At 46.5% G+C, this 23,472-nt stretch overlaps 1 protein-coding gene and 1 long non-coding RNA gene across 3 annotated transcripts in view; one reads left to right on the top strand and one right to left on the bottom strand.

The window, feature by feature from the left end:
* BIN2 (bridging integrator 2) overlaps positions 1–20,703 on the bottom strand; it is a 233,763-nt gene extending 213,060 nt beyond the window's left edge. The window contains exon 1 of one of the 2 annotated variants that reach the window (XM_069230892.1): positions 20,537–20,703. In XM_069230892.1, the coding sequence (XP_069086993.1) occupies positions 20,537–20,614 (78 nt within the window). In that variant the 5' untranslated portion in view covers positions 20,615–20,703. The remainder of the gene's footprint in view (positions 1–20,536) is intronic. The other variant, XM_069230893.1, reaches the window with a different exon arrangement.
* Positions 1–23,472, top strand: part of LOC138292345 (uncharacterized) — a 159,001-nt gene that overhangs the window by 80,972 nt on the left and 54,557 nt on the right. The window lies entirely within an intron of this gene.

Genomic DNA, 23,472 nt, shown 5'->3' with positions numbered 1-23,472 from the left:
TACACACATGTGTCTTGAGATGGGTGTACAGAGTGGCAAGGGAGCAGGTGTTTTGACCTGTTTTGTGTGCTGGCTCATAACCAGTCGTTGAATAGGAACAAAGTACTTCTATTCTGTCTCATCCAAACAAATGAAACTACTCTTGCGAAAAAGTATTGAAAAGTTTGATTTTCAGTGTGTGATTTCAATCTACAAGCCTCTCTGCAAAGGAAGCTGGATGGCGATGTGGCCTAACTTCTAATAACAAGAAGGCACAGACCACAACCAACCCAATGGGCAATTCCCACCCATTGTCAATTTATTTATTTTTGTATAAAACACAAATTTCAGGAAAAATATAAAGGTGTAGTTTAAAAAAATCTAATTTCCTTTTTGTGGTACATTGTTATGCTTTGTATTGTATTGTATTGCTTTGCCCTCTGCACAGTGGCTCAATACATCAGTAGGTGGGACTCTCATGCTCTGCCTTAGTTCTCAAGTACCAACATGAGATCTTGAACCCTAGGTGTTCTCTTGGGATCACAATTCAGCCACTTCTTACCATAATTGTAACTTGCTCTTTAAAAGGGAACCCCTATTGTTCACTCAAGATACACATGTTTATTCATTAACCACTTGACTGTTAGGGTTTTCCCACCCTGATACTGAGCTCTTTTTTAGATAATTTGGGGCAGTTAACGCTTAAGCATTCATACCTTTTTCCACAAAAGGTATTCAGGACAAATTTGAATCCTTTTTTGGCCCACAGCTTTGGGTAGTGTAAATGTACCCCGTGTTTGTGAATTGTCCTGGAGGGAACTGAGAAATTATCCAAAATGTAGCTTAAATATCGGTTTTGTTTACAAGAAATTAGAAAAGAGTGCTGTGTAAGAATGCATATATTGTTTCTGAAAATTACATTAGCTAAAGGTTTGCTGTGCTAAGATCACCCTCTTCCCAGATTTCAGGAACAACACTGTTGTAAAAAATATTTTCACTATAGTTTCTGCTTTCTCTAACCTATTGGTCCTATTTTTTGAGGTTTCAGTCTGTATGCAGGCTGTGGTGAAAACAAGGGTGAAACCCCGGGTGGACCCGACAGGTGTACGCTTCTTAAAACCAGGCAAAATGTTGAATTCAGCAGTGGTATAGATTTGGGTAAGCACCCCCTATCTGCCTCCGCAGAGGGGGCAGAAAGGCTGTGTTCCCCCTACTGAGTTGGGAGCATGACCAGATGCCATCTGAAATCCATAAAAATCAGTAAACATCACTGGTGTCTTTTGGATTTTATGATCCCCTGGCAAGATAAATTGGGAGCAAACCCCCAATCTGCCCCTCACAATGCAGATTCAATTGCCCCTTTCGGGGTGGAAGTATGGCTACTGTGGGGAAATCCTTGGTATCTAGTAGGCTTTCTTGCCTTTGAGGCAGATTGGGAATAAATAATCCCTATACACCACTGGGGGGGGGGCAATAAATTGTTGCATCCATTCTAGGGTGGGGGCACAGTCTGATGCTGGGGTGGGCCAACCCACCTTTTCTTTCTTTGACCCTTTTTCCCCCTGGTGTCTAGTGGTTTTTATGTCACTGCAGTGTCAGATTGGGAGTAAACTCCACCCTTGTCCACTTCAGGGACAGGGGCAGGAAGACTGTTACACCTTTGCTGGGGAGGGAGGCATTCCGTGCCTGGGCGGGCCTCCCACACTTCTTTTTTGACCATTTTTCCCTGGTGTCCAGTGGTCTTTCTGCCCCCAAGGAACAGATTGTGAGTATACTGCACCTGACTATCCCCAGGGTGTAACAAAGAGACTATTGCACCTGTTCAGGGGAGGGGGGACTGCCCAAAGCCTGAGTGGGCCATCCCTACTACTTAAAAAAAAAAAAATCCTTGGTATCTCAAGGTCTTTCTGCCTCCCTGGGGACCCAGATTGGGGGTATTGTCTCCCAATCTTTTCCCAGGGCAGCAGAAAGACTGTTGTATCCATTCTGGGTCCGGGGTACAGCTCTATTGCTGGCCAGGCCATCCCCAACGCTTCTCTATTTTTTGGTCTTTTTGCCTCTGGTGTTTAGTATGTTCCATGTTTCCACCCTTGGAGTCAGAAAGACTGTTCTCTGGTGGGCGTATAGCCTGATGCCCGAGTAGGACGCCCGCACCCTAATTTAATTGCCTATATTTTCCCTGGTGTCTAGTGAGCTTTCAGTCACCCCAATTCCCTGGGAGAACAGATTGGGGTTAAACCCAGACATCTGCCTCCAGGGGAGCAAAGACACTGTTGCGCCTTTTGCTAGATGGTGGCTCGGCCTATGCTTGGGAATGCCACCCACACCCTTTTTTTCATCCCTGGTGTCTGTTGGGTGTTCGGACCCTCCTGGGGAGACTCTCAGGGGGCAGAAAGGCTGTTTTTTGTTTCTTTGGGGGAAATTGCCATTGCTTGGGGTGCTGCACTCCCTCCCTGGAGCTTAGTGGGTGAATCCTGTCTCGGGGATACACCTCCTACGATGACCCCAAACAGGGGTACACTAGGGAGAGACATTATTGGAAAGGCTTCCCCCCTTACCAACAATACCTTTCCCATTAAAATCAGCACTTGAGGGGCCAAGATATGCCCCCAAGCACTGATGCGAGTGAAAGTAAAATAAGCTGATAGGCTCATTTTATTTTCACTTTCAACTTTAAATTTAAAGGTGTCAGCGCATGATGCACGCAGATCATCATTAGGTAAAAACATCCTTGAACTGCTGGAGAAGCTCTTCTCTAGCAGCCTGACCGGAAACTAAAACAAGCATTGGCAAAGCCTACAAATAGGTCTCCCCTACGTGAGAGTTATTGGCTTTGCCAATGTCTTTTAGCCATGTTGTGCAGCAGCATGGCTGCTGTTGAGCATGGCTAACAGTTAGTGGCGTGGCATGAAGTAAAGTGGACTAGAGGAGAGTGGAGTAGAGTGGCGTAGAATGGAGTGGCATAGAGTAATGTGCAGTGGAGTGATTAAAGTAGAGAAGTGGAGTGGAGTGGCATAGAGTAGAGTTGTGTAGGTAGAGTGGAGTGAAGTGGCGTAGAGTGGAGTGTCGTAGGGTGAAGTGGCATTGAGCAGAATAGAGTAGAGTGGTGTAAAGTAGAGCGGCATAGTGTAGCATTACTTAGAGTAGAGTGGCATAAAGTAGAGTAGCAATGAGTGGAGTGGTGTAGAGAAGAGTGGTGTAGAGTGGCATAGAGTGGAGTAGAGTGAAGTAGTGTGGTGGATCTGGAGTAGAGTGACATGAAGTATAGTGAAGTGGCATAGATTGGTGTAGAGTAGAGTGGTGTAGAGGAGAGTGGCATTAAGTCGAGGGGAGTACAGTGGTGTATAGAGTGGAGTGGCATAAAGTGGAATGGAATGCTGTAGAGTGGTGTACAGTAGAGTGGCATAGAGTGGTGTAGAGTGCAGTAGAGTAGAACTGAGTCAAATGAAGTGGCATAGAGTGAAGTGGCTTATGGTGGCATAGACTGGAGTGGAGTGGTATGAAGTGGAGTGGCAAAGAGAAGAGTGTCCTATAGTAGACTGATGTAGAGTGGAGTGGCTTAGATTGAAGTGAATAGACCAGGGTAAAGTGGAGTGGAGTGGCCTGGGGAAGAGTGGCACAGAGTAGATTGGTACATAGTGGAGTGAAATGGAGAAGAGTGGTGTGGAGTGGCTCAAAGTGGTGTAGAGTGCGTTAAGTGGAGTGGTGTAGAGTAGAGTGGGGTGGGGTGGAGCGACAAAGAGTGGTGTGGAGTAGCACAGAGTGGCGTATAGTGGAATGGAATAGCTTAGAGTAGTGTAGAGTGAAGTGACATAGGGTGGAGTAGAGTGGTGTAGAGTAGAGTGGTGCAGAGTAAAGTGGTGTAGAGTGAAGTGGCATAGAGTGGCATTATTTGGAGTGGGGCAGATTAGAGCGATGTGGAGCGGCATGGAATTGCCTAGAGTAGACTGATGTAGAGTGGAGCGGCATAGAGTGGCATGGAGTGGCATAGAGTGACATAGAGTGGGGTGGCATAGAGTGATGTAGACTGGAGTGGAGTGGCATGGAGTGGAGTGGCAGAGAGTGGAGTGGTGTAGAGTGGAGTAAAGTGGCGTAGAGTAGTACAGTTGTAACTGAGTGTCCAGTGCAACCGCCTGTGGTGTGTCCCCAGCCTCCAATTCCCCGATCCAGGCTCCAATGCCCAGCTCTAGCCTATAGATCCCCAGTTGCCACTCTAGCATTCAATACACGGTGCAACCTCTGCAGGAGCAGCCTCAGGCCCATATTTCCAACACTAGCCCCAGTGCCTGGTGGAATCTTCCCAGGATCAATCCAAGCCCCCAATGCCTTGTCTTCAAAGAGTGCATTGTGTTTGCTGTTCTCCATGAGGCTTATTGGATCTCTTACTCTACCACACTTAGAAAAAACTTTAGCTTACGTATCTACTATCTTTACAACTTTGAAATATTTTTCCAGTTCAGCCTTTTTCAATTTGATGTTAAAATTACATACTGTAGTCAAACGTTTCTTAACACAATGAATGAGTAAACTGACTATTAAAATTCAGTACCGTTCATGCATGCCACTGACACACTGAAACAGATAGAAAACATGCCATCATTACAAAATATATTTCAGGCATCAGTCACCTCACAACTACAGTAGTACAGTCCCTTCTCTTCGATTTTGCATGCAGTGCTGCTTTACTCTACTTGTATCACAAAATGTACACTTGAAAAGTGCATGTTCATCACAAGGTGGTCCTTTAAAAATTACATGAGTTTAATATCATCCCACTCCTTGGCATGTATTTTACTAAGTTCAGACACATGTAAGCTGGTTAGTCCCTTTTTGTTTCAAATCTGTTGCTACGGGTTCAAATAAAGATACCTGCAACGGATGAATTTGCTAACTTGAGCTACCCAGTTCATAATAACGCAACATCAGCACATCTCAGAATTAGGCCCATATTTATACTTTTTGACGCAAAGCTGTGTTTGCGCAGTTTTGCGTCAAAAAGTATAGCTCCGGCTTGTGCCATTCCAGGACGCCAGCTGGGCACCAAATTTATGGAATGGCGCAATCCGGTGCAAAGGGTGGGCTAGCATTTTTTTTAAAATAAGTTACCCGGGTGTGGGTGTCGGTATGGGAGAAGGGGGTATTGCACCAAAAACAAACCATCCTAATGGATTAGGATGGTTCGAGGTAAAAAATGCCTCTAACCACCCTAGTGTCATTTTCTGACACAAAACCATCCATATCACATGACTCCTCTCTTAGAAAAGACAGGAGTCATGCCAGCCACCCCAATGGCCAGCATAGGGGATAAGGGTCCCCTGTGCATGGCCATTGCATCCTGTGCCATGCAGGGGGCCCCAAGTTGTGCCCCCTATGGCACTTTAATTAAAAAAATAAAAAATACTTACCTATACTTACTCTACTTACCTGGGATGGGGTCCCCCATCCTCCGGTGTCCCTCTGGTATGGGTGGGGGTTTTCCTGGGACTTGAGGAGGGCACCTGTAGACCCATTCCATGGTGTTCAACCATGGAAATGGGCCCACAGGTCCCCTAACGCCTGGTATTAAATAATGGTGCAAAGCAAGCTTTGTACCATTATTTAGCCCCTCCTCCCCACCGTGCATCATTTTAGCACGGGATAAATATGGGGCTAGCACCATTTTTTAGATGGGAATGCCTACCTTGCATCTCATTAACGCAAGGTAGGTTCACGCATCTGAAAAAATGGTGCAAACTCCAATATTTTGACATTAGCGTCAAAATACAAAAATATGGAGTTAGTTTTACACCAAATTTGCGTTAACAAAAATGATGCAAATTCGACGCAAAAGGAGTATAAATATTCCCCTCAGTTTACTAGTAATGGACAGTAGTGGCATTTTTCAGCAAAGTGACTGCAGCTTTAATGGAACTGTAATAGCACCTTTCATCAGGCTGCCATACTTATATAATATTGGGACAGTGCCAAAACTTCTCAGCAGATGTTTTGTGGCTAGTTACCTGCACCAGTCTCCTTTTTGTAGACTTGGAATGAGAAAAAGCAATCATTTTAAAACCACACCGTAAGTGTTTTCCATAAAATATCAGCACACTGAAACTGACTACCGCCACCACCCTCTGCAGCCTCATGCTTTATTAACTTTAAAGACTCGAAGCTGGTGCTCAGCAACTGTCAGCTGGACTTCATTCTGTCAGCAGCTGTCTGCTGGACTTCGTTTTGTCAGCAGCTGTCAGCTGGACTTCATTCAGCAACTGCCAGCTGGGCTTCATTCTGCCAGCTGGGCTTCATTCTGCCAGCTGGGCTTTATTCTGTCAGCAGCTGTCAGCTTGACTTTATTTTGTCCGCAACTGTCACCTGGACTTCATTCTCACAGCAGCTGTCAGCTGGACTTCATTTTGTCAGCAACTGCCAGCTGGGCTTCATTCTGTCAACATCTGTCAGCTGGGCTTCATTCTGTCAGCATCTGTCAGCTGGACTTTATTTTGTCCGCAACTGTTACCTGGACTTCATTCTGTCAGCTGGGCTTCATTCTGTCAGCAACTGTTAGCTGGGCTTCATTCTGTCAGCAGCTGGACTTCATTCTTGCTATCAGCTGGTATACCAGCATAATAACCATGCATGTAAAAATCACCGCATGAAACTTGTTCAATAAAAAGCAAGGACTGCTTTTCATGGTTAATGCTGGAAATTTGGGCCTGGGCTGCTCCTGGAGAAGCTGCACCATGCACTGGGTGCTGGAGCGACAACTGGGGAGGATGCACCAAGCTGTGGAGCTGAGACCTGGAAACTGGAGGCTGAGGACGCACCAGGAGAGGTTGCACTGGACACTGAATACAGGGGCTGCTCCTGTGCAGATGCAATGAGCCATGAAATACGTTTATGGAGCAGGTAGGACATTATAAGATGGTAAATAACATGATTGTTTTATTTGTTAAATATTCTGCTGTATTGAACAGTTGGGCTTCAAAAGGCAATGCGTTCTGAGCATAACAGAACATGGATTACAAATTTCATGTTTGGTAAATAACATAATTGAATTACTTCTTAAATATTGTACTCTACCCGAAAGTTGGATTTCAAAAGGCTGAGTATAATAGAACATGGATTGCAAATTTCATATGATATATGGCATGAATATCATAATTTGCAGGAGGGAAATTAAGAGATGGACGTACAATGGATGTGGCAGGTACATTGGGATTCACATTATATACGACAGTGTTAGGCTATAATGGTTGTACCAGGCATATTACGTCTGAACCCTAGTAGTATCTTGACAGTAACCTGGGTAAAATACATTGGTGTCTAAAATACCACAATCATGCACTAGTAATTGTTGTGTAATTGGACTAATTGTGAACTTAAGGTGTTCTTTTCAATGATGTCAATTTGTTTTAAAGTATCACTGTCAAAGGTGATGTGACATCTCTTTTTGGAAAGATTGGGACCACTCCCAGTGATGTTGTTGTAGTCAAAGGGAGTGTGATGTAACTTCCGCTACCTCAAATTTTTTTTGATAAATCGAAGTTCATGACACCTTCAAATCTCACTGGTTTCGGCCATGTAATATTCACGGATAACAGCAAAAGTCTCCATGAGGACATTACACTTGAGATAAAAGGGAATCTTCACTATTGCACAACAATTTTTCGTCACGCAGCGGAGAAGTTAGTATCATCTCAGACAACACTTTAAAATATATGCAGCTTATGTTCTGTGTCGGCTCATGTGCAAAACTAAAATTGTTGTTCCTGTTGAACATAGACCACAAAGCATGAAGATTTAACATCCCTTTTCAGGGTACCACTTTCATTCCAGCCTCTTTCCCGGACAAACGTGTACCAGGCTGATGCTGTAGCTGGGACTCTATACAATTTAAAAACTTAGGGCCTGACTTTGAGTTTGGCTGATGGGTTACTCCGTCCCAAACGTGATGGATATCCCGTCCGGTGTATTACGATTCCCAAAGAATATAATAGGATCCTAATACGAAGGCCAAGATATCCGTCACGTTTGTGATGGAGTAGCCCCCTCCTCCAAACTCCAAATCAGGCCCTTGATGTCTGGAAATTGCAAGCACAAAGTCCGAAACATTACGGTTATTAAACCACAGGGCAGACCTAATTCTCCCTCCTCCATTTACATGACTAAACCTTCCACCAATGCTGAATTACCCGTTGCTTTCAGCTCGTGGTTGTGGTACAGAGAGCTGTGCCATGTAGAAGGTGTTCATCCTAACGAGACTCAAAACAAAAATCTTCATGGACAAAAATCTTCATGGCATGCAGTATTGTTTTTAAGGTGTGAGTACACCATTTTAAGTTGTAGCTCCACTCTAAGTTCCTGAAAATAAATATTATTTTTTTCTGAAAGACACTGTGTATGTAATAAGCACTAATGTAAGCATCAACTTGCTGTATGAACTATAATCACCTATTTTATTTTGGTTAAAAAATATTTACCTTTCCAGCAACAGAAACTTGCACAAAATTATCTTGGGGCATACACAACTGTACAGTAAATTGAGAGTATGTATGATAGAAATTACAAACCACTATGGCGTGAGCTCGATTGGACTGCACCCGTGATTGATTGTTCCCTGTGGTCTCTGTGCACAATGGTAAACTTGATCATAAACATAAGCTTACACTCGAGTTTACATTTTTTATACGAGCCAGAAAACCGCAAGGGGGTTCCTGGCGACCATAAAACATTCACTTCAGCATATTCTGTGCTACAACTGTGGAAACATCTGCAGTAGTAAATCCCACTCAGGGGGTGGAAGCTGGCCATCTCAAGAAGTACTTTGCGCTCGAAGTTTAAGTTCGGGAATATAGACGTATGTTTGTGGATATTTTCAAACTCTGATCCAACCCTTTTCCACCCTGGGAATGCACAGAGATGTATTCAGGCCAAGCAGTGGTGTAACAAAGGCCCCTGCAGCCCCTATGGTGCGGGGGGAGGGGAGCTCCAGGGAGCCCCCTCAGCACAGTACACTGTGCATGAGGGGCAGGCCCCTACCCGGGCAAGGGGAAAGGGGACCCTCTCCAGGTACTTTGCAAGGGGGCCCCCTCAAGTTTTGTTACGCCACAGAGGCCAAGGTATGGAGTGACTTTTTTCCAGGATGGAAAGGAGAATGGATGGCCAGACTGGCTGACAGCGTACGGAAATGGCTTTAGCCACAGAGAAATATCTCTTTTAAATATAAAAGTGCATTTGCATAGGATGCTCATACGCCACATGTGGGGAGCTCTCAGCTTGGTAGAACAGCACACTGGAGGAATACGTATTTATGTTGCGCTGCTGTAAGGAAATGCCTCCTTGGCATGGTTACCCCCTGACTTTTTGCCTTTGCTGATGCTAAGTCATAATTAAAAGTGTGCTGGGACCCTGCTAACCTGGCCCCAGCACCAGTGTTCTTTCCCTAAACTGTACCTTTGCTTCCACAATTGGCACAGCCCTGGCACTCTGATGAGTCCCTTGTAACTGGTACCTCTGGTACCAAGGGCACTGATGCCAGGAAATGTCTCTAAGGGCTGCAGCATGTCTTATGCCACACTGGGGACCCCTCACTCAGCACATGCACACTGCCTCACAGCTTGTGTGTGCTGGTGGGGAGAAAATGACTAAGTTGACATGGCACTCCCCTCAGAGTGCCATGCCAACCTCACACTGCCTGTGGCATAGGTATGTCACCCCTCTAGCAGGCCTTACAGCCCTAAGGCAGGGTGCACTATACTACAGGTGAGGACATATGTGCATGAGCACTATGTCCCTACAGTATCTAAGGAAAACCTTAGACATTGTAAGTGCAGGGTAGCCATAAGAGTATATGGTCTGGGAGTTTGTCAAACATGAACTCCACAGTTCTATAAGGGCTGCACTGAAATCTTGGAAGTTTGGAATCAAACTTCTCAGCACAATAAATGCACATTGATGTCAGTGTGGAATTTATTGTAAAATGCACCCAGAGGGCATCTTAGAGACGCCCCCTGAATACCAATCCGACTTCTAGTGTTAGGCTGAACAGTTTCTGCCAGCCTGCCGCAACCAGACGAGTTGCTGGCCACATGGGGAGAGTGCCTTTGTCACTCTGTGGCCAGGAACAAAGCCTGTACTGGGTGGAGGTGCTTCTCACCTTCCCCTGCAGGAACTGTAACACCTGGCGGTGAGCCTCAAAGGCTCACCCCTTTTGCTACAGCGCCACAGGGCATCCCAGTTAGTAGAGATGCCCACCCCTCCGGCCACTGCCCACACTTTTGGCAGAAAGGCTGGAGGAGATAATTAGAAAAACAAGGAGGAGTCACCCACCAGTCAGGACAGCCCCTAAGGTGCCCTGAGCTGAGGTGAACCCTGCCTTTAGAAATCCTCCATCTTAAGTTTGGAGGATTCCCCAATAGGATTAAGGATGTGCCCCCTCCCCTCAGGGAGGAGGCACAAGGAGGGTGTAGCCACCCTCAAGGACAGTAGCCATTGGCTACTGCCCCCAGACCTAAACACACCCCTAAATTGAGTATTTAGGGGCAACCCTGAACACAGGAAATCAGATTCCTGCAACCTGAACTAAAAAGAAGGACTGCTGACCTACAAGCCTGCAGAGACCACCGAAGACGAGAACTGCTTTGGCACCAGCATGACCGGCCTGTCTCCTGACTCGAAAACCTGCAACCAGCGACGCATCCAACAGGGACCAGAGACCTCTGAAGCCTCAGAGGACTGCCCTGAATCCCAGGACCAAGAAACTCCAGTGAGCAGCGGTTCTTCTCAACAACCAGCAACAAACTTGCAACTTTTCTACAACTTCAAAGACCTCACTCTTCTTGCCGGAAGCGTGAGACTTCACATTCTGCACCAACACCACCGGCTCGAGATCTAGAGAACCAACACCACAGGGAGGACTCCCAGACGACTGCGACCCCGTGAGTAGCCCGAGACGACCCCCCTGGACTACCACAGTAATGCCTGCAGAGAGAATCCGGAGGCTCCCCCTGACTGCGACTGCATGTAGCAAGGGACCCGACGCCTGGACCAAGCACTGCACCCACAGCCCCCAGGATTAGAAGGAACTGAACCTCAGTGCAGGAGTGACCCCCAGGTGACCCTCTGCCTAGCCCAGGTAGTGGCTGGCCCGAGAAGCCCCCCGTGCCCTGCCTGCACCGCTAGAGGGACCCCCAGGTCCCTCCATTGAAACCAATTCAAAACCCGGCACCTGCTTTGCACACTGCACCCGGCCGCCCCTGTGCCGCGAAGGGTGTGTTTTGTGTGCCTACTTGTGTCCCCCATGCTCTACAAACCCCCCCTGATCTGCCCACCGAGGACACGGGTACTTACCTGCTGGCAGACTGGGACTGGAGCACCCCTGTTCTCTATAGGCGCCTATGTGTTTTGGGCACCACTTTGAAGTCTGCACCCGACCGGCCCTGAGCTGCTGGTGTGGTAACTTTGGGGTTGCCTTGAGCCCCCAACGGTGGGCTGCCTATGCCCAGGAACTGAGACTTGTAAGTGTCTTACTTACCTCACAGTCTAACCAATACTTACCTCCCCCAGGAACTGTTGATTTTTGGACTATCTACTTTTAAAATAGCTTATTACCATTTTAACAAAAACTGTATATGTTATTGCTCTAAATCTAAGTTCCTAACTTACTTGTGTGGAGTACCTAGCATTTTATGTATTTACTACAAATCTTGAACTTGTGGTTCTAAAAATAAATTAAGAAAATATATGTTTTCTACATAAAAACTATTGGCCTGGAGTAAAGTCTTTGAATGTGTGTTCCTCATTTATTGCCTGTGTCTGTACATCAAATGCTTAACACTACCCTCTGATAAGCCTACTGCTTGACCACACTACCACAAAATAGAGCATTAGAATTATCTAATTTTGCCACTATCTTAACTCTAAGGGGAACCCTTGGACTCTGTGCACACTATCTCTTACTTTGAGATAGTGTATACAGAGTCAACTTCCTACAGTGGTGGATCAGTGGTAGGGTCTAAGACTTTGCATTTGCTGGACTACTCAGCCAATACCTGATCACGCAACTAAATTCCAAAAATTGTCATTAGAAACTGATTTTTGAAATTTGAGCTATTTTTCTAAATTTTTAAAAGTCCTACTAGGGCCTTGTGCAAGTCCCTGTTAGCATTTATTTTAGAGTTTAAAAGCTTGTAAAAGTTTGGATTTAAGTTCTAGAAGTCGTTTTTAGATTCTTAAAAAGTAATCCCAACTTTTAGAGAAGTAATGTCCAGCACAGATGAGATGGTGTTGGAACTCAACCTCACCCCTTACCTGCATCTAGGGATGTCAGAGTTAAGGACTCTCTGTAAGCTAAAAAAAATATAAAGACTGGGTCCTACCCTACCAAAGTTAAGCTCCAGGAGCTTTTGGCAGAGTTTGCAAAGGACCACCCCTCTGAAGATAACCCTACAGATGAAGAAATTAGTGAACAGGAGGATGATTCCCTCCCCCCTGTCCTAATTAGGGAGACCAGGGTCCCTCAAACCCTGGCTCCACAAGTGTTAGTCAGAGACCGGGTTCTTCCACAGGGGAGACCAGTAACTCTGGAAGCATTGAGGGCAGCCTCAATGAAGATGACCTCCTGTTAGCCAGGATGGCCAACAGACTGGCTTTAGAGAGGCAGCTCCTAGCCATAGAGAGGGAAAGACGAGAGATGGGTTTAGCTCCCATCAATGGTGGCAGCAACATAGATAGGGTCAGAGAGAATACTGACATGCTAAAAATCCCCAAAGGGATTGTAACAAAATATGAAGATGGTGATGATATCACCATGTGGTTCACAGCTTTTGAGAGGGCTTGTGCAGCCAGAAAAGTAAACAAATCTCACTGGGGTGCTCTACTTTGGGAAATGTTCACTGGAAAGTGTAGGGATAGACCCCTCACACTCTCACGAAAAGATGCAGAATCCTATGACCTTATGAAGGCTACCCTGATTGAGGGCTTTGAATTCTCAACTAAGGAGAACAGGATTAGGTTCAGGGGGGCTCAAAAATCCTCGAGCCAGCCCTGGGTTGATTTTGTTGACTTCTCAGTCAAAACACTAGATGGTTGGATTAATGGCAGTTGTGTAAATGATTATGATGGGCTGTATAACTTGTTTATGAAAGAACATCTTTTAAGTAATTGTTTCAATGATAAACTGCATCAGCATCTGGTAGACCTAGGTCCAATTTCTCCCCAAGAACTGGGAAAGAAGGCAGACCATTGGGTCAAGACTAGGATGACCAAGACTTCCACAGGGGTTGACCAAATGAAAGGGGTCACAAAGATTCCCCAGGGGAAGAGTTTTGAGACATCCAAGGGAAAAAGTAAAGAGTCTTTTACAGGGCCCCAAAAACCTGCTCAGGAGGGTGTGTCCAAAGCCTCTTCACAATCCTCATTTGGGTATAAGGGTAAAAACTGTGATCCCAAAAAGGCCTGTTGTTGCATCTGTACTTAGCTTGGACACCAAACTGGAGACAAGGCCTGTCCCAAGAAAAGTCCCACAACTACTACTCCAGTTAGCACTGGAATAGCCAGTCTCCAGGTGGGATCAACAGTGTGCCCAGAACCAATCAGGGTTCACACTGAAGCTACATTAGTCTCAGAGGGTAGGGTGGACCTAGCCACACTTGCTGCCTGGCTGCCTAACATGCATAAATACAGGCAACAGCTCTTAATCAATGGGACTAGAGTAGAAGCCCTGAGAGATACAGGTGCCAGTATCACTATGGTGACAGACAAGCTGGTTTCCCCAGGACGATACCTGGCTGGACAGACATATCCAGTCACAAATGCTGACAATCAGACTAAAGTCCATCCCATGGCAATGGTAACTTTAGAATGGGGAGGGGTCACTGTTCTGAAACAGGTGGTAGTCTCTTCTGCCATACTAGTAAAATGTCTGCTTGGAAATGATCTGGAGTCCTCAGCATGGGCTGAGGTAAAACTCAAAACCCATGCAGCCATGCTGGGTATTCCTGAACTGGTGTGTGTCAAGACAAGGGCACAGTGCAGGTCTCAGGGTGAAAAAGAAGTGTTGGAGTCTGGAATAATGGCCCAACCTTCCAAGAGAAAAGGAAAGAAGACTTGGGAACCAGCTTCAAGACAGCACAAGAAGCAGAACCTCTCTTCCCAGGAAGATGTTCTATCCTCTGAGGGAACTGAGTCCATGGAGATGGGACCTTATCAGTTTGAGCTCTTGGGCCCGGGGGGACCCTCAAGGGAACAGCTGTGAAAGGGGCAAGAAACTTGCCCCTCTCTTGAAGGCCTAAGCAAGAAAAAAGTGGAACTCACAGGGTCTATTGGGAAGATGGACTACTTTACACTGAAGCAAGAGATCCCATACCTGGTGCCACTAGGAGAGTGGTAGTGCCTCAGGAGTTTATGGAGTTAATTCTGATCTTAGCCCATGACATTCCCCTTGCTGGGCATTTGGGACAAACCAAGACATGGGAGAGGTTAGTCAACCATTTCTATTGGCCCATTATGTCCCAGAAGGTAAAGGAGTTTTGCACCTCCTGTGTCACCTGTCATGCCAGTGGTAAGACAGGTGGCCATCCAAAGGCCCCCCTCATTCCACTTCCAGTGATGGGGGTCCCCTTTGAAAGAGTGGGAGTGGGTATAGTGGGTCCACTTGAACCTCCCACAGTATCAGGGAATCAGTATATCCAGTAGTAGTGGATCATGCTGCTAGTAACCCTGAAGCAATTCCCCTTAAGTACACTACTGCCCCAGCAGTAGCCAAGGCACTCATTGGTATTTTTACCAGAGTGGGATTTCCTAAGGAGGTGGTTTCTGACAGAGGTACCAACTTCATGTCAGCTTACCTGAAGCATATGTGGAATGAGTGTGGGGTGACTTATAAATTCACCACACTATTCCATCCACAAACCAATGGCCTTGTTGAGAGATTCAACAAGACATTGAAGGGCATGATCATGGGGTTCCCTGAAAAACTCAAAAGGAGATGGGATGTCTTCTTGCCATGCCTGCTTTTCCCCTATAGAGAGGTGCCTCAGAAGGGAGTAGGGTTTTCCCCCTTTGAACTTATGTTTGGTCATCCTGTTAGGGGACCACTAGCTCTTGTAAAATAAGGCTGTCAGAGACCTCTCCATGAGCCTAAACAAGATGTGGTGGACTATGTACTAGGCCTACGTTCAAGGATGGCAGAGTACATGGAAAAGGCAAGCAAAAACCTTGAGGCCAGCCAACAGCTCCAGAAGATGTGGAATGACCAAAAGGCTGCTATGGTTGAGTTTCAGCCACGGCAGAAAGTCTGGGTTCTGGAGCCCGTGGCTCCAAGGGCACTTCAGGACAGATGGAGTGGCCCTTACCCAGTGCTAGAGTAAAAGAGTTAGGTCACCTACCTGGTTGACCTAGGCACTAGCAAGACCCCCAAGAGGGTGATTCATGTGAACCGCCTCAAACGCTTTCATGATAGGGCAGATGTAAAAATGTTAATGGTTACAGATGAGGACCAGGAAGCAGAGAATGAACCTCTCCCTGATCTCTTCTCCACTGACCCTAAAGATGGCTCAGTAGATGGAGTGATCTATTCAGACACCCTCTCTGTCCAACAGCAGGCTGACTGCAGACAAGTCCTCCAGCAGTTTGCTGAGCTCTTTTCCTTAACCCATGGTCAGACACACCTGTGTACCCATGATGTGGACACAGGAGACAGCATGCCTGTCAAAAACAAAATATTTAGATAGTCTGACCAAGTTAAAGAAAGCATCAAAGTGGAAGTCCACAAGATGCTGGAATTGGGAGTGATTGAGAATCCTGACAGAACCTGAGCTAGCCCAGTGGTCTTGTTCCCCAAACCTCACACCAAAGATGGCAAGAGAGAAATGAGGTTTTGTGTGGACTACAGAGGGCTTAACTCTGTCACCAAGACAGATGCTCACCCGATTCCAAAAGCAGATGAACTAATAGACAAATTGGGTGCTGCCAGATACTTAAGTACCTTTGACTTAACAGCAGGGTACCTTCAAATGAGAATGGCACCAGGGGCAAAAGAGAAAACAACATTCTCTACACCTGTTGGGCACTACCAGTTTATGGTGATGCCCTTTGGCTTAAAGAATGCCCCTGCCACCTTCCAAAGGTTGGTGAATCAAGTCCTTGCTGGCATGGAGTCCTTTAGTGCAGCTTATCTTGATGATATTGGTGTCTTTAGCTCCAACTGGCAGGATCACCTGGTCCACCTGAAGAAGGTTTTTCAGGCCCTGCAAGCAGCAGGCCTCTCTATCAAGGCATCTAAATGTCCGATAGGGCAGGGTACTGTGATTTACTTGGGTCACCTTGTAGATGGAGGCCAAGTTCAGCCACTTCAACCCAAGATCCAGACTATTCTGGACTGGGTAGCTCCAAAAACCCAGACTCAAGTCAGGGCATTCCTTGGCTTGACTGGGTACTAATGGAGGTTTGTGAAGGGTTATAGATCAGTAGTGACATCCCTCACAGAACTTACCTCCAAGAAAATGCCCAAGAAAGTGAACTGGACCGTGGACTGTCAAAAGGCCTTTGACACCCTGAAGCAAGCAATGTGTACAGCACCAGTTTTGAAAGCTCCAGATTAATCTAAGCAGTTCATTGTGCAGACAGATGCCTCTGAACATGGGATAGGAGCAGTCCTGTCCCAAACAAATGATGATGGCCTTGACCACCCTGTTGCTTTTATTAGCAGGAGATTACTCCCCAGGGAGCAGCATTGGAGTGCCATTGACAAGGAGGCCTTAGCTGTGGTCTGGTCCCTGAAGAAGTTGAGACCATACCTTTTTGGTACTCACTTCATAGTTCAGACTGACCACAGATCTCTCAGATGGCTAATGCAAATGAAAGGAGAAAACCCTAAACTGTTGAGGTGGTCCATATCCCTACAGGGAATGGACTTTGTAATGGAACACAGACCTGGGACTGCCCATGCCAATGCTGATGGCCTTTCCAGGTTCTTCCACTTAGAAAATGAAGACTCTCTTGGGAAAGGTTAGTCTCATCCTCTTTCGTTGGAGTGGGGGGGGGGGGAGGTTGTGGAAGGAAATGCCTCCTTGGCATGGTTACCCCCTGACGTTTTGCCTTTGCTGATGCTAAGTTATGATTGAAAGTGTGCTGGGACCCTGCTAACCAGGCCCCAGCACCAGTGTTCTTTCCCTAAACTGTACCTTTGCTTCCACAATTGGCACAGCCCTGGCACTCAGATAAGTCCTTTGGAACTGGTACCCCTGGTACCAAGGGCCCTGATGCCAGGGAATGTCTCTAAGGGCTGCAGCATGTCTTATGCCACACTGGAGACCCCCCTCACAGCTTGTGTGTGCTGGTGGGGAGAAAATGAATAAGTCGACGTGGCACTTCCCTCAGAGTGCCATTCCAACCTCACACTGTCTGTGGCATAGGTAAGTCATCCCTCTAGCAGGCCTTACAGCCCTAAGGCAGGGTGCACTATACCACAGATGAGGACATATGAGGACCATGTCCCTACAGTATCTAAGCAAAACCTTAAACATTGTAAGTGCAGGGTAGCCATAAGAGTATATGGTCTGGGAGTTTGTCAAACACAAACTCCACAGTTCCATAATGGCTACACTGAAATCTGGGAAGTTTGGTATCAAACTTCTCAGCACAATAAATGCACACTGATGCCAGTGTGGAATTTATTGTAAAATGCACCCAGAGGGCATCTTAGAGATGCCCCCTGAATACCAATCTGACTTCTAGTGTTAGGCTGACCAGTTTCTGCCAGCCTGCCACAACCAGACGAGTTGCTGGCCACATGGGGAGAGTGCCTTTGTCACTCTGTGGCCAGGAACAAAGCCTGTACTGGGTGGAGGTGCTTCTCACCTCCCTCTGCAGGAACTGTAACACCTGGTGGTGAGCCTCAAAGGCTCACCCCTTTTGTTACAGCGCCACAGGGCATCCCAGCTAGTGGAGATGCCCACCCCTCCGGCCACTGCCCCACTTTTGGCGGCAAGGCTTGGGGAGATAATTAGAAAAACAAGGAGGAGTCACCCATCAGTCAGGACAGCCCCTAAGGTGCCCTGAGCTGAGGTGACCCCTGCCTTTAGAAATCCTCCATCTTAAGTTTGGAGGATTCCCCCAATAGGATTAGGGATGTGGCCCCCTCCCCTCAGGGAGGAGGCACAAGGAGGATGTAGCCACCCTCAAGGACAGTAGCCATTGGCTACTGCCCCCAGACCTAAACACACCCCTAAATTGAGTATTTAGGGGCGACCCTGAACCCATGAAATCAGATTCCTGCAACCTGAACTAAAAAGAAGGACTGCTGACCTACAAGCCTGCAGAGACGACGGAAGACGACAACTGCTTTGGCCCCAGCCCTACCGGCCTGTCTCATGACTCGAAAACCTGCAACCAGCGACGCATCCAACAGGGACCAGCGACCTCTGAAGCCTCAGAGGACTGCCCTGAATCCCAGGACCAAGAAACTAACGTGAGCAGCGGCTCTGCTCAACAACCAGCAACAAACTTGCAACTTTTATACAACTTCAAAGACCTCACTCTTCCCATCGGAAGCGTGAGACTTCACACTCTGCACCTGACGCCCCCGGCTCGAGATCCAGAGAACCAACACCACAGGGAGGACTCCCAGGTGACTGTGACCCCGTGAGTAGCCCGAGACGACCCCCCTGGACCCCCACAGCGATGCCTGCAGAGAGAATCCGGAGGTTCCCCCTGACTGCGACTGCCTGTAACAAGGGACCCGACGCCTGGACCAAGCACTGCACCCGAAGCCCCCAGGATCAGAAGGAACCGAACCTCAGTGCAGGAGTGACCCCCAGGCGACCCTCTGCCTAGCCCTGGTGGTGGCTGGCCCGAGAAGCCCCCCTGTGCCCTGCCTGCACCGCTAGAGTGACCCTCTGGTCCCTCCATTGAAACAATACAAAACCTGACGCCTGCTTTGCGCACTGCACCCGGCTGTCCCTGTGCTGCTGAGGGTGTGTTTTGTGTGCCTACTTGTGTCCCCCCAGTGCTCTACAAACCCCCCCTGGTCTGCCCCCCGAGGACGCGGGTACTTACCTGCTGGCAGACTGGAACCGGAGCACCCCTGTTCTCCATAGGCGCCTATGTGTTTTGGGCACCTCTTTGACCTCTACACCTGACCAGCCCTGAGCTGCTGGTGTGGTACCTTTGGGGTTGTCTTGAACCCCCAACGGTGGGCTGCCCATGCCCAGGAACTGAGACTTGTAAGTGTCTTACTTACCTCACAATCTAACCAAAACTTACCTCCCCAGGAACTGTTGTTTTTTGCACTGTCTACTTTTAAAATAGCTTATTGCCATTTTAACAAAAACTGTATATGTTATTGCTCTAATTCTAAGTTCCTAACTTTCCTGTGTGGAGTACCTTGCATTTCATGTATTAACTTCAAATCTTGAACTTGTGGTTCTAAAAATAAATTAAGAAAATATATTTTTTCTGTATAAAAACTATTGGCCTGGAGTAAAGTCTTTGAGTGTGTGTTCCTCATTTAATGCCTGTGTGTACAACAAATGCTTAACACTACCCTCTGATAGGCCTACTGCTCGACCACACTACCACAAAATAGAACATTAGAATTATCTAATTTTGCCACTATCTTACCTCTAAAGGGAACCCTTGGACTCTGTCCACACTATCTCTTACTTTGAGATAGTCTATACAGAGCCAACTTTCTACAGCTGCCCTGCATCAAAAAGAAAGGGCAGGAATGCGCTATATCGTAAGTTCTCCACATGTACTTGGCGGAATAAACAGTGTTAATTTTCTAAGTATACTTTAGGTCATGTTCACAATGAAGATGTTTGTATTAAAAAAGATCTATATCTATTGTATATATATATTTTTTTAGTGCCAACACACACACACTCTCACACGGCATGTCAGTGAAAATAAAGGTGGCCCAATAAAGCTTTTGATAGTGATCGATTTACAAATACATAAACATTCCCAGATGTATAACTTCATTAAGAAGGTCCAAATCCAGTTTATTTCCACTGTGCAGTAGGTTCATTAATTTAGGTTTCATTTTGAGTTCACTTTGCAGAGGAAGGCATATGTGCCTTGCTCATGCGGTCTATTTAACAAGATTTTATTTTGCCAAAAGGAGTTAACCCATAGTCGTCTGAATTTGATTAGTTATATTTTTCTATACCATCTATTTATACATGAATCGCAAAAACAGTAGATGCAGATTCTCCGAGAGTTCCTTGACATCTCTTATTGCCAATTTTACAAATAGCCAGTGGCATCCTGACCCACAGTCATGGCCCCACCCCAGTGATAATTAGAACATTCGCCGTGATGCATGTGCCTACACTCTCTCTCATTCCCTCTGTCTGCCGGTAAAGCCTATGGGATTTGCACTGCGTCTGACGTGATCCTCAATGCAGGAGTACTGTGTGCTGTTTTATTCTATAGGAACATGCACAAATCTCATCGACCAGAAAGTCAGAGCTAATTGAAAACAAGAAAAAAGAAGACGGGCTGAGCATAGGACTGACGGCCTGTTACAGCCCTAAGAGCTACACAACAATGTCTATAACATCCGTTTCGGTACCTTCTCTTGGGCACGACTGAAGCGCTTCTGCATGTTCTTTGCGAAGAGCCCAGCTCCGCCTGGCTTTCCCTCCGCCATGGCTGCAGAATGTACTCCTGTCAAACAGTTCAGATGTGTAGTTTTGTTTTATTTTAACTCATTTCTCTGTGGTTTTCAAAAGTTCAGACAGTAAGGGAAGTATGACGTGTCAAGTTCCTCCCAGAATGCACTGCTTCCGCTTTCATATCTGATTACAGATGGGTTGGTAGGCTTATTTTTTGCCGATTGGTTATCTTCTGCAATTGCTGCATCTCCGTGCTAGTGTGGTTGGAAAAGCAGCTGTTTGTATCCACCCTCCCTCCTATAAGCACTTATCCTCCTGTTCTGGAAGGCACTTCTGTCAGACCTAGCGGGCGCTTTGTGCCGTCCTCCTTTGCCTTTTCCTTATTCTCAGTTTATCCTCGAATACCCGAAAGGTTACCACATCCTCTCCTTCCTGTGGCAGAAGCCACAGCTCATGCCATCATCTTGATTAGTGGCCGGGGCGGTATTCATTGAAAGACCAGTGGTTGGAGCGCAAACGTAGTCGTGTAAAAACGTGTCCAACAGAGTTATCCTTCACTACAACCGAACATCACGCACACCTTGTCTGTGGCTTGCGCAGTGACGCTCACTGGATAGCAGGGCCGCTCACTATGTGACCAACCGAACATTTGTTCCACTTCTCTTTCTGGGGGCTTTCCCTGCTTACCACACACAGGTGCTCCTGACGATGGGGTCTCACAGGAGAAGCTGGAATACAGAAGATGAGACCCCAGCCCTACCATCCTTCCTGAGTGACTGTCTTGACTTGACTGATTCCTTCCCACACTTGCAAGCTTTCCAGGGCGCAAAGGTGGTGATGTGACCACAGACTGACACACACGTTGGGAGTGTCTCAGAGACAACAGGTTGCATTTTTAGCTCTGACGCAGACAGGGTAACCTCCTGGAAACACCTGCAGACATTTGACACTCTGCATCATCGGTACCGGCCTGTCATGAAGGGAGGCTACCATCGCTGTCCTTCATGCTTCCACATCTATGTTTGGGATGAGACACATCTATTGGACCGTGTACCACACAGCTGGCAACGCACACACATTTTTCATGTACCATCCCTTTAGGATTTTTTCCTTCTCCTAGCTGTTCTTGTTATTTTTTATACTGCTGTGCTTACTCCTTCCAAACATCCATACAAAACACCCTAGCGGTTCTGTGGAGTTCTCATTCTGAACAAGAGGAGTGTTTCAGTAGAGAGTTCTCTTTACCAGCAGCAAGTGCCACCAGTGGTGGTTTCTGCCTTAGGGCGCTGGGGCGTTGCCCCGCTGATATTTTTGCCTCGTGTTGCCCCCGTTATGTGTGAATATTAGTATAAGTAATAAACACACACAACATTTGTATTTTCTTGTGCCCGCCCGCTGCAGTTGCCTCGGCTGCTTCAGCCGCAGCTGGTTTCAGTTCCGCTGTGAAGGGGCGGGGCTGGGCCTAATTACATTGGACGACTTGACTAGGCAACAAGACAAGACATCGGTCAGACTACAATACTTACTGTAGGGTGACCACCTGGAATTGAGGCAAATTCTGGACAGGACTGTAAGAAATTCAGGTCAAAGGGTCAAAATTCTGGACAAAAATTCAAGACAAAGGGTCTAAATTCAAGACAAAAATTCAAGAACAAACATCAGTTTTACAGACACATCAAGAGAGGCCATGCCTCACTATGTTGTCAGTGCATTTATTTACTCTTTTTTAACATAGCACTATTTATCCACTGTGGTCTTATTGTGATTGCCTCTGGTATGCTACATTCAGGTGTCACATTACGTCCTTGTTCAGTAGTAAATTAATGCCCTTCAGTACTGCGGCAAGGCCATCACCCCTATCCAAATCTACCCAATATTTCTTGAAGAGAAAGTAACAGCACATTTTTCATTATGTTTCTGAACATTTTAAAACCCCTGGCAAACAGTTTGGGAAACATTAAGGTAATTAACCATATGCTAGTTTAAACAAATTTAACAAAAACATCTGGCTTCACCCAACCGCCCATGGACTTTCAGCCTACATTTTTTTTAAAGAGGCAGGGCAGATGGTGTGTGCGACAGTCTCACACCTAATGTCAGGATGTGAGGTACCCACAACATGTCTGTAGTCTCACAGCACTAGAGTGTATGTCTGGGACTCTACATTTATCTCAGAAATGGGAGCCTGGACTACCAATCAAAGATAATAAAAGAGGAGGATTAAATTGAAATCAAATGGGAGATCCACAGCAAGTGATGCAAACGGTTGTTGCTAAGAACTGGATAAATAAGGAAGAGAAGAACAAGGTGGGACAATTCCTTAAATCAGACAAGATGGGTCCACCAAGACTATCAGAAGGTATTGGGTACGTAGGTAATTGTCTCGGCACACTAGAGAGAAAGAGAAGAGTCACTGTCAAGTGATTGAACAAGCAACACCCATCCACCCTGGCAAACTCTTCTGGTGCAATGGTCCGCTGTTCATGCTTGTGAAGGGTGAGCAGAGGCCAGACCCCTTGCAGGGTTGTGCAAGGCAATTGCCCACGTTGTCCACGTCTTTAAATGGTTTTAATATTGAGCAAAAGCCAAACTAGTGATCTGGGTTATCCATAAGTGTCAGGTACACATACAATCTTCAAAATATTTGGGATGTAAATTGCACAAACAAAATGTAACCATTTTAAAATGTAATTAGTGTTTCTTTAACATATGGCACTGTTTCCGCTTTATATACAATTAGATCTCAGACTGAACTGGGAACTTTTGATACATAGTGATTAATATCTACCACTCTCCCACTGATTTGCAGGATGGAAATCTCAGCAGAGCATCATGGTCCCTGCAAGCTCAGTTTGCTTTTTGGTCTTCTCTTCTGCTTTCTGTAGTGGGCCAC

Source organism: Pleurodeles waltl, chromosome 4_2 (assembly GCF_031143425.1).
Source record: "Pleurodeles waltl isolate 20211129_DDA chromosome 4_2, aPleWal1.hap1.20221129, whole genome shotgun sequence".
NCBI classification, from domain to species: domain Eukaryota; kingdom Metazoa; phylum Chordata; class Amphibia; order Caudata; family Salamandridae; genus Pleurodeles; species Pleurodeles waltl.
Note: the sequence above shows the minus strand (reverse complement) of the source record. Positions and strands in the feature narration are given on the sequence as shown.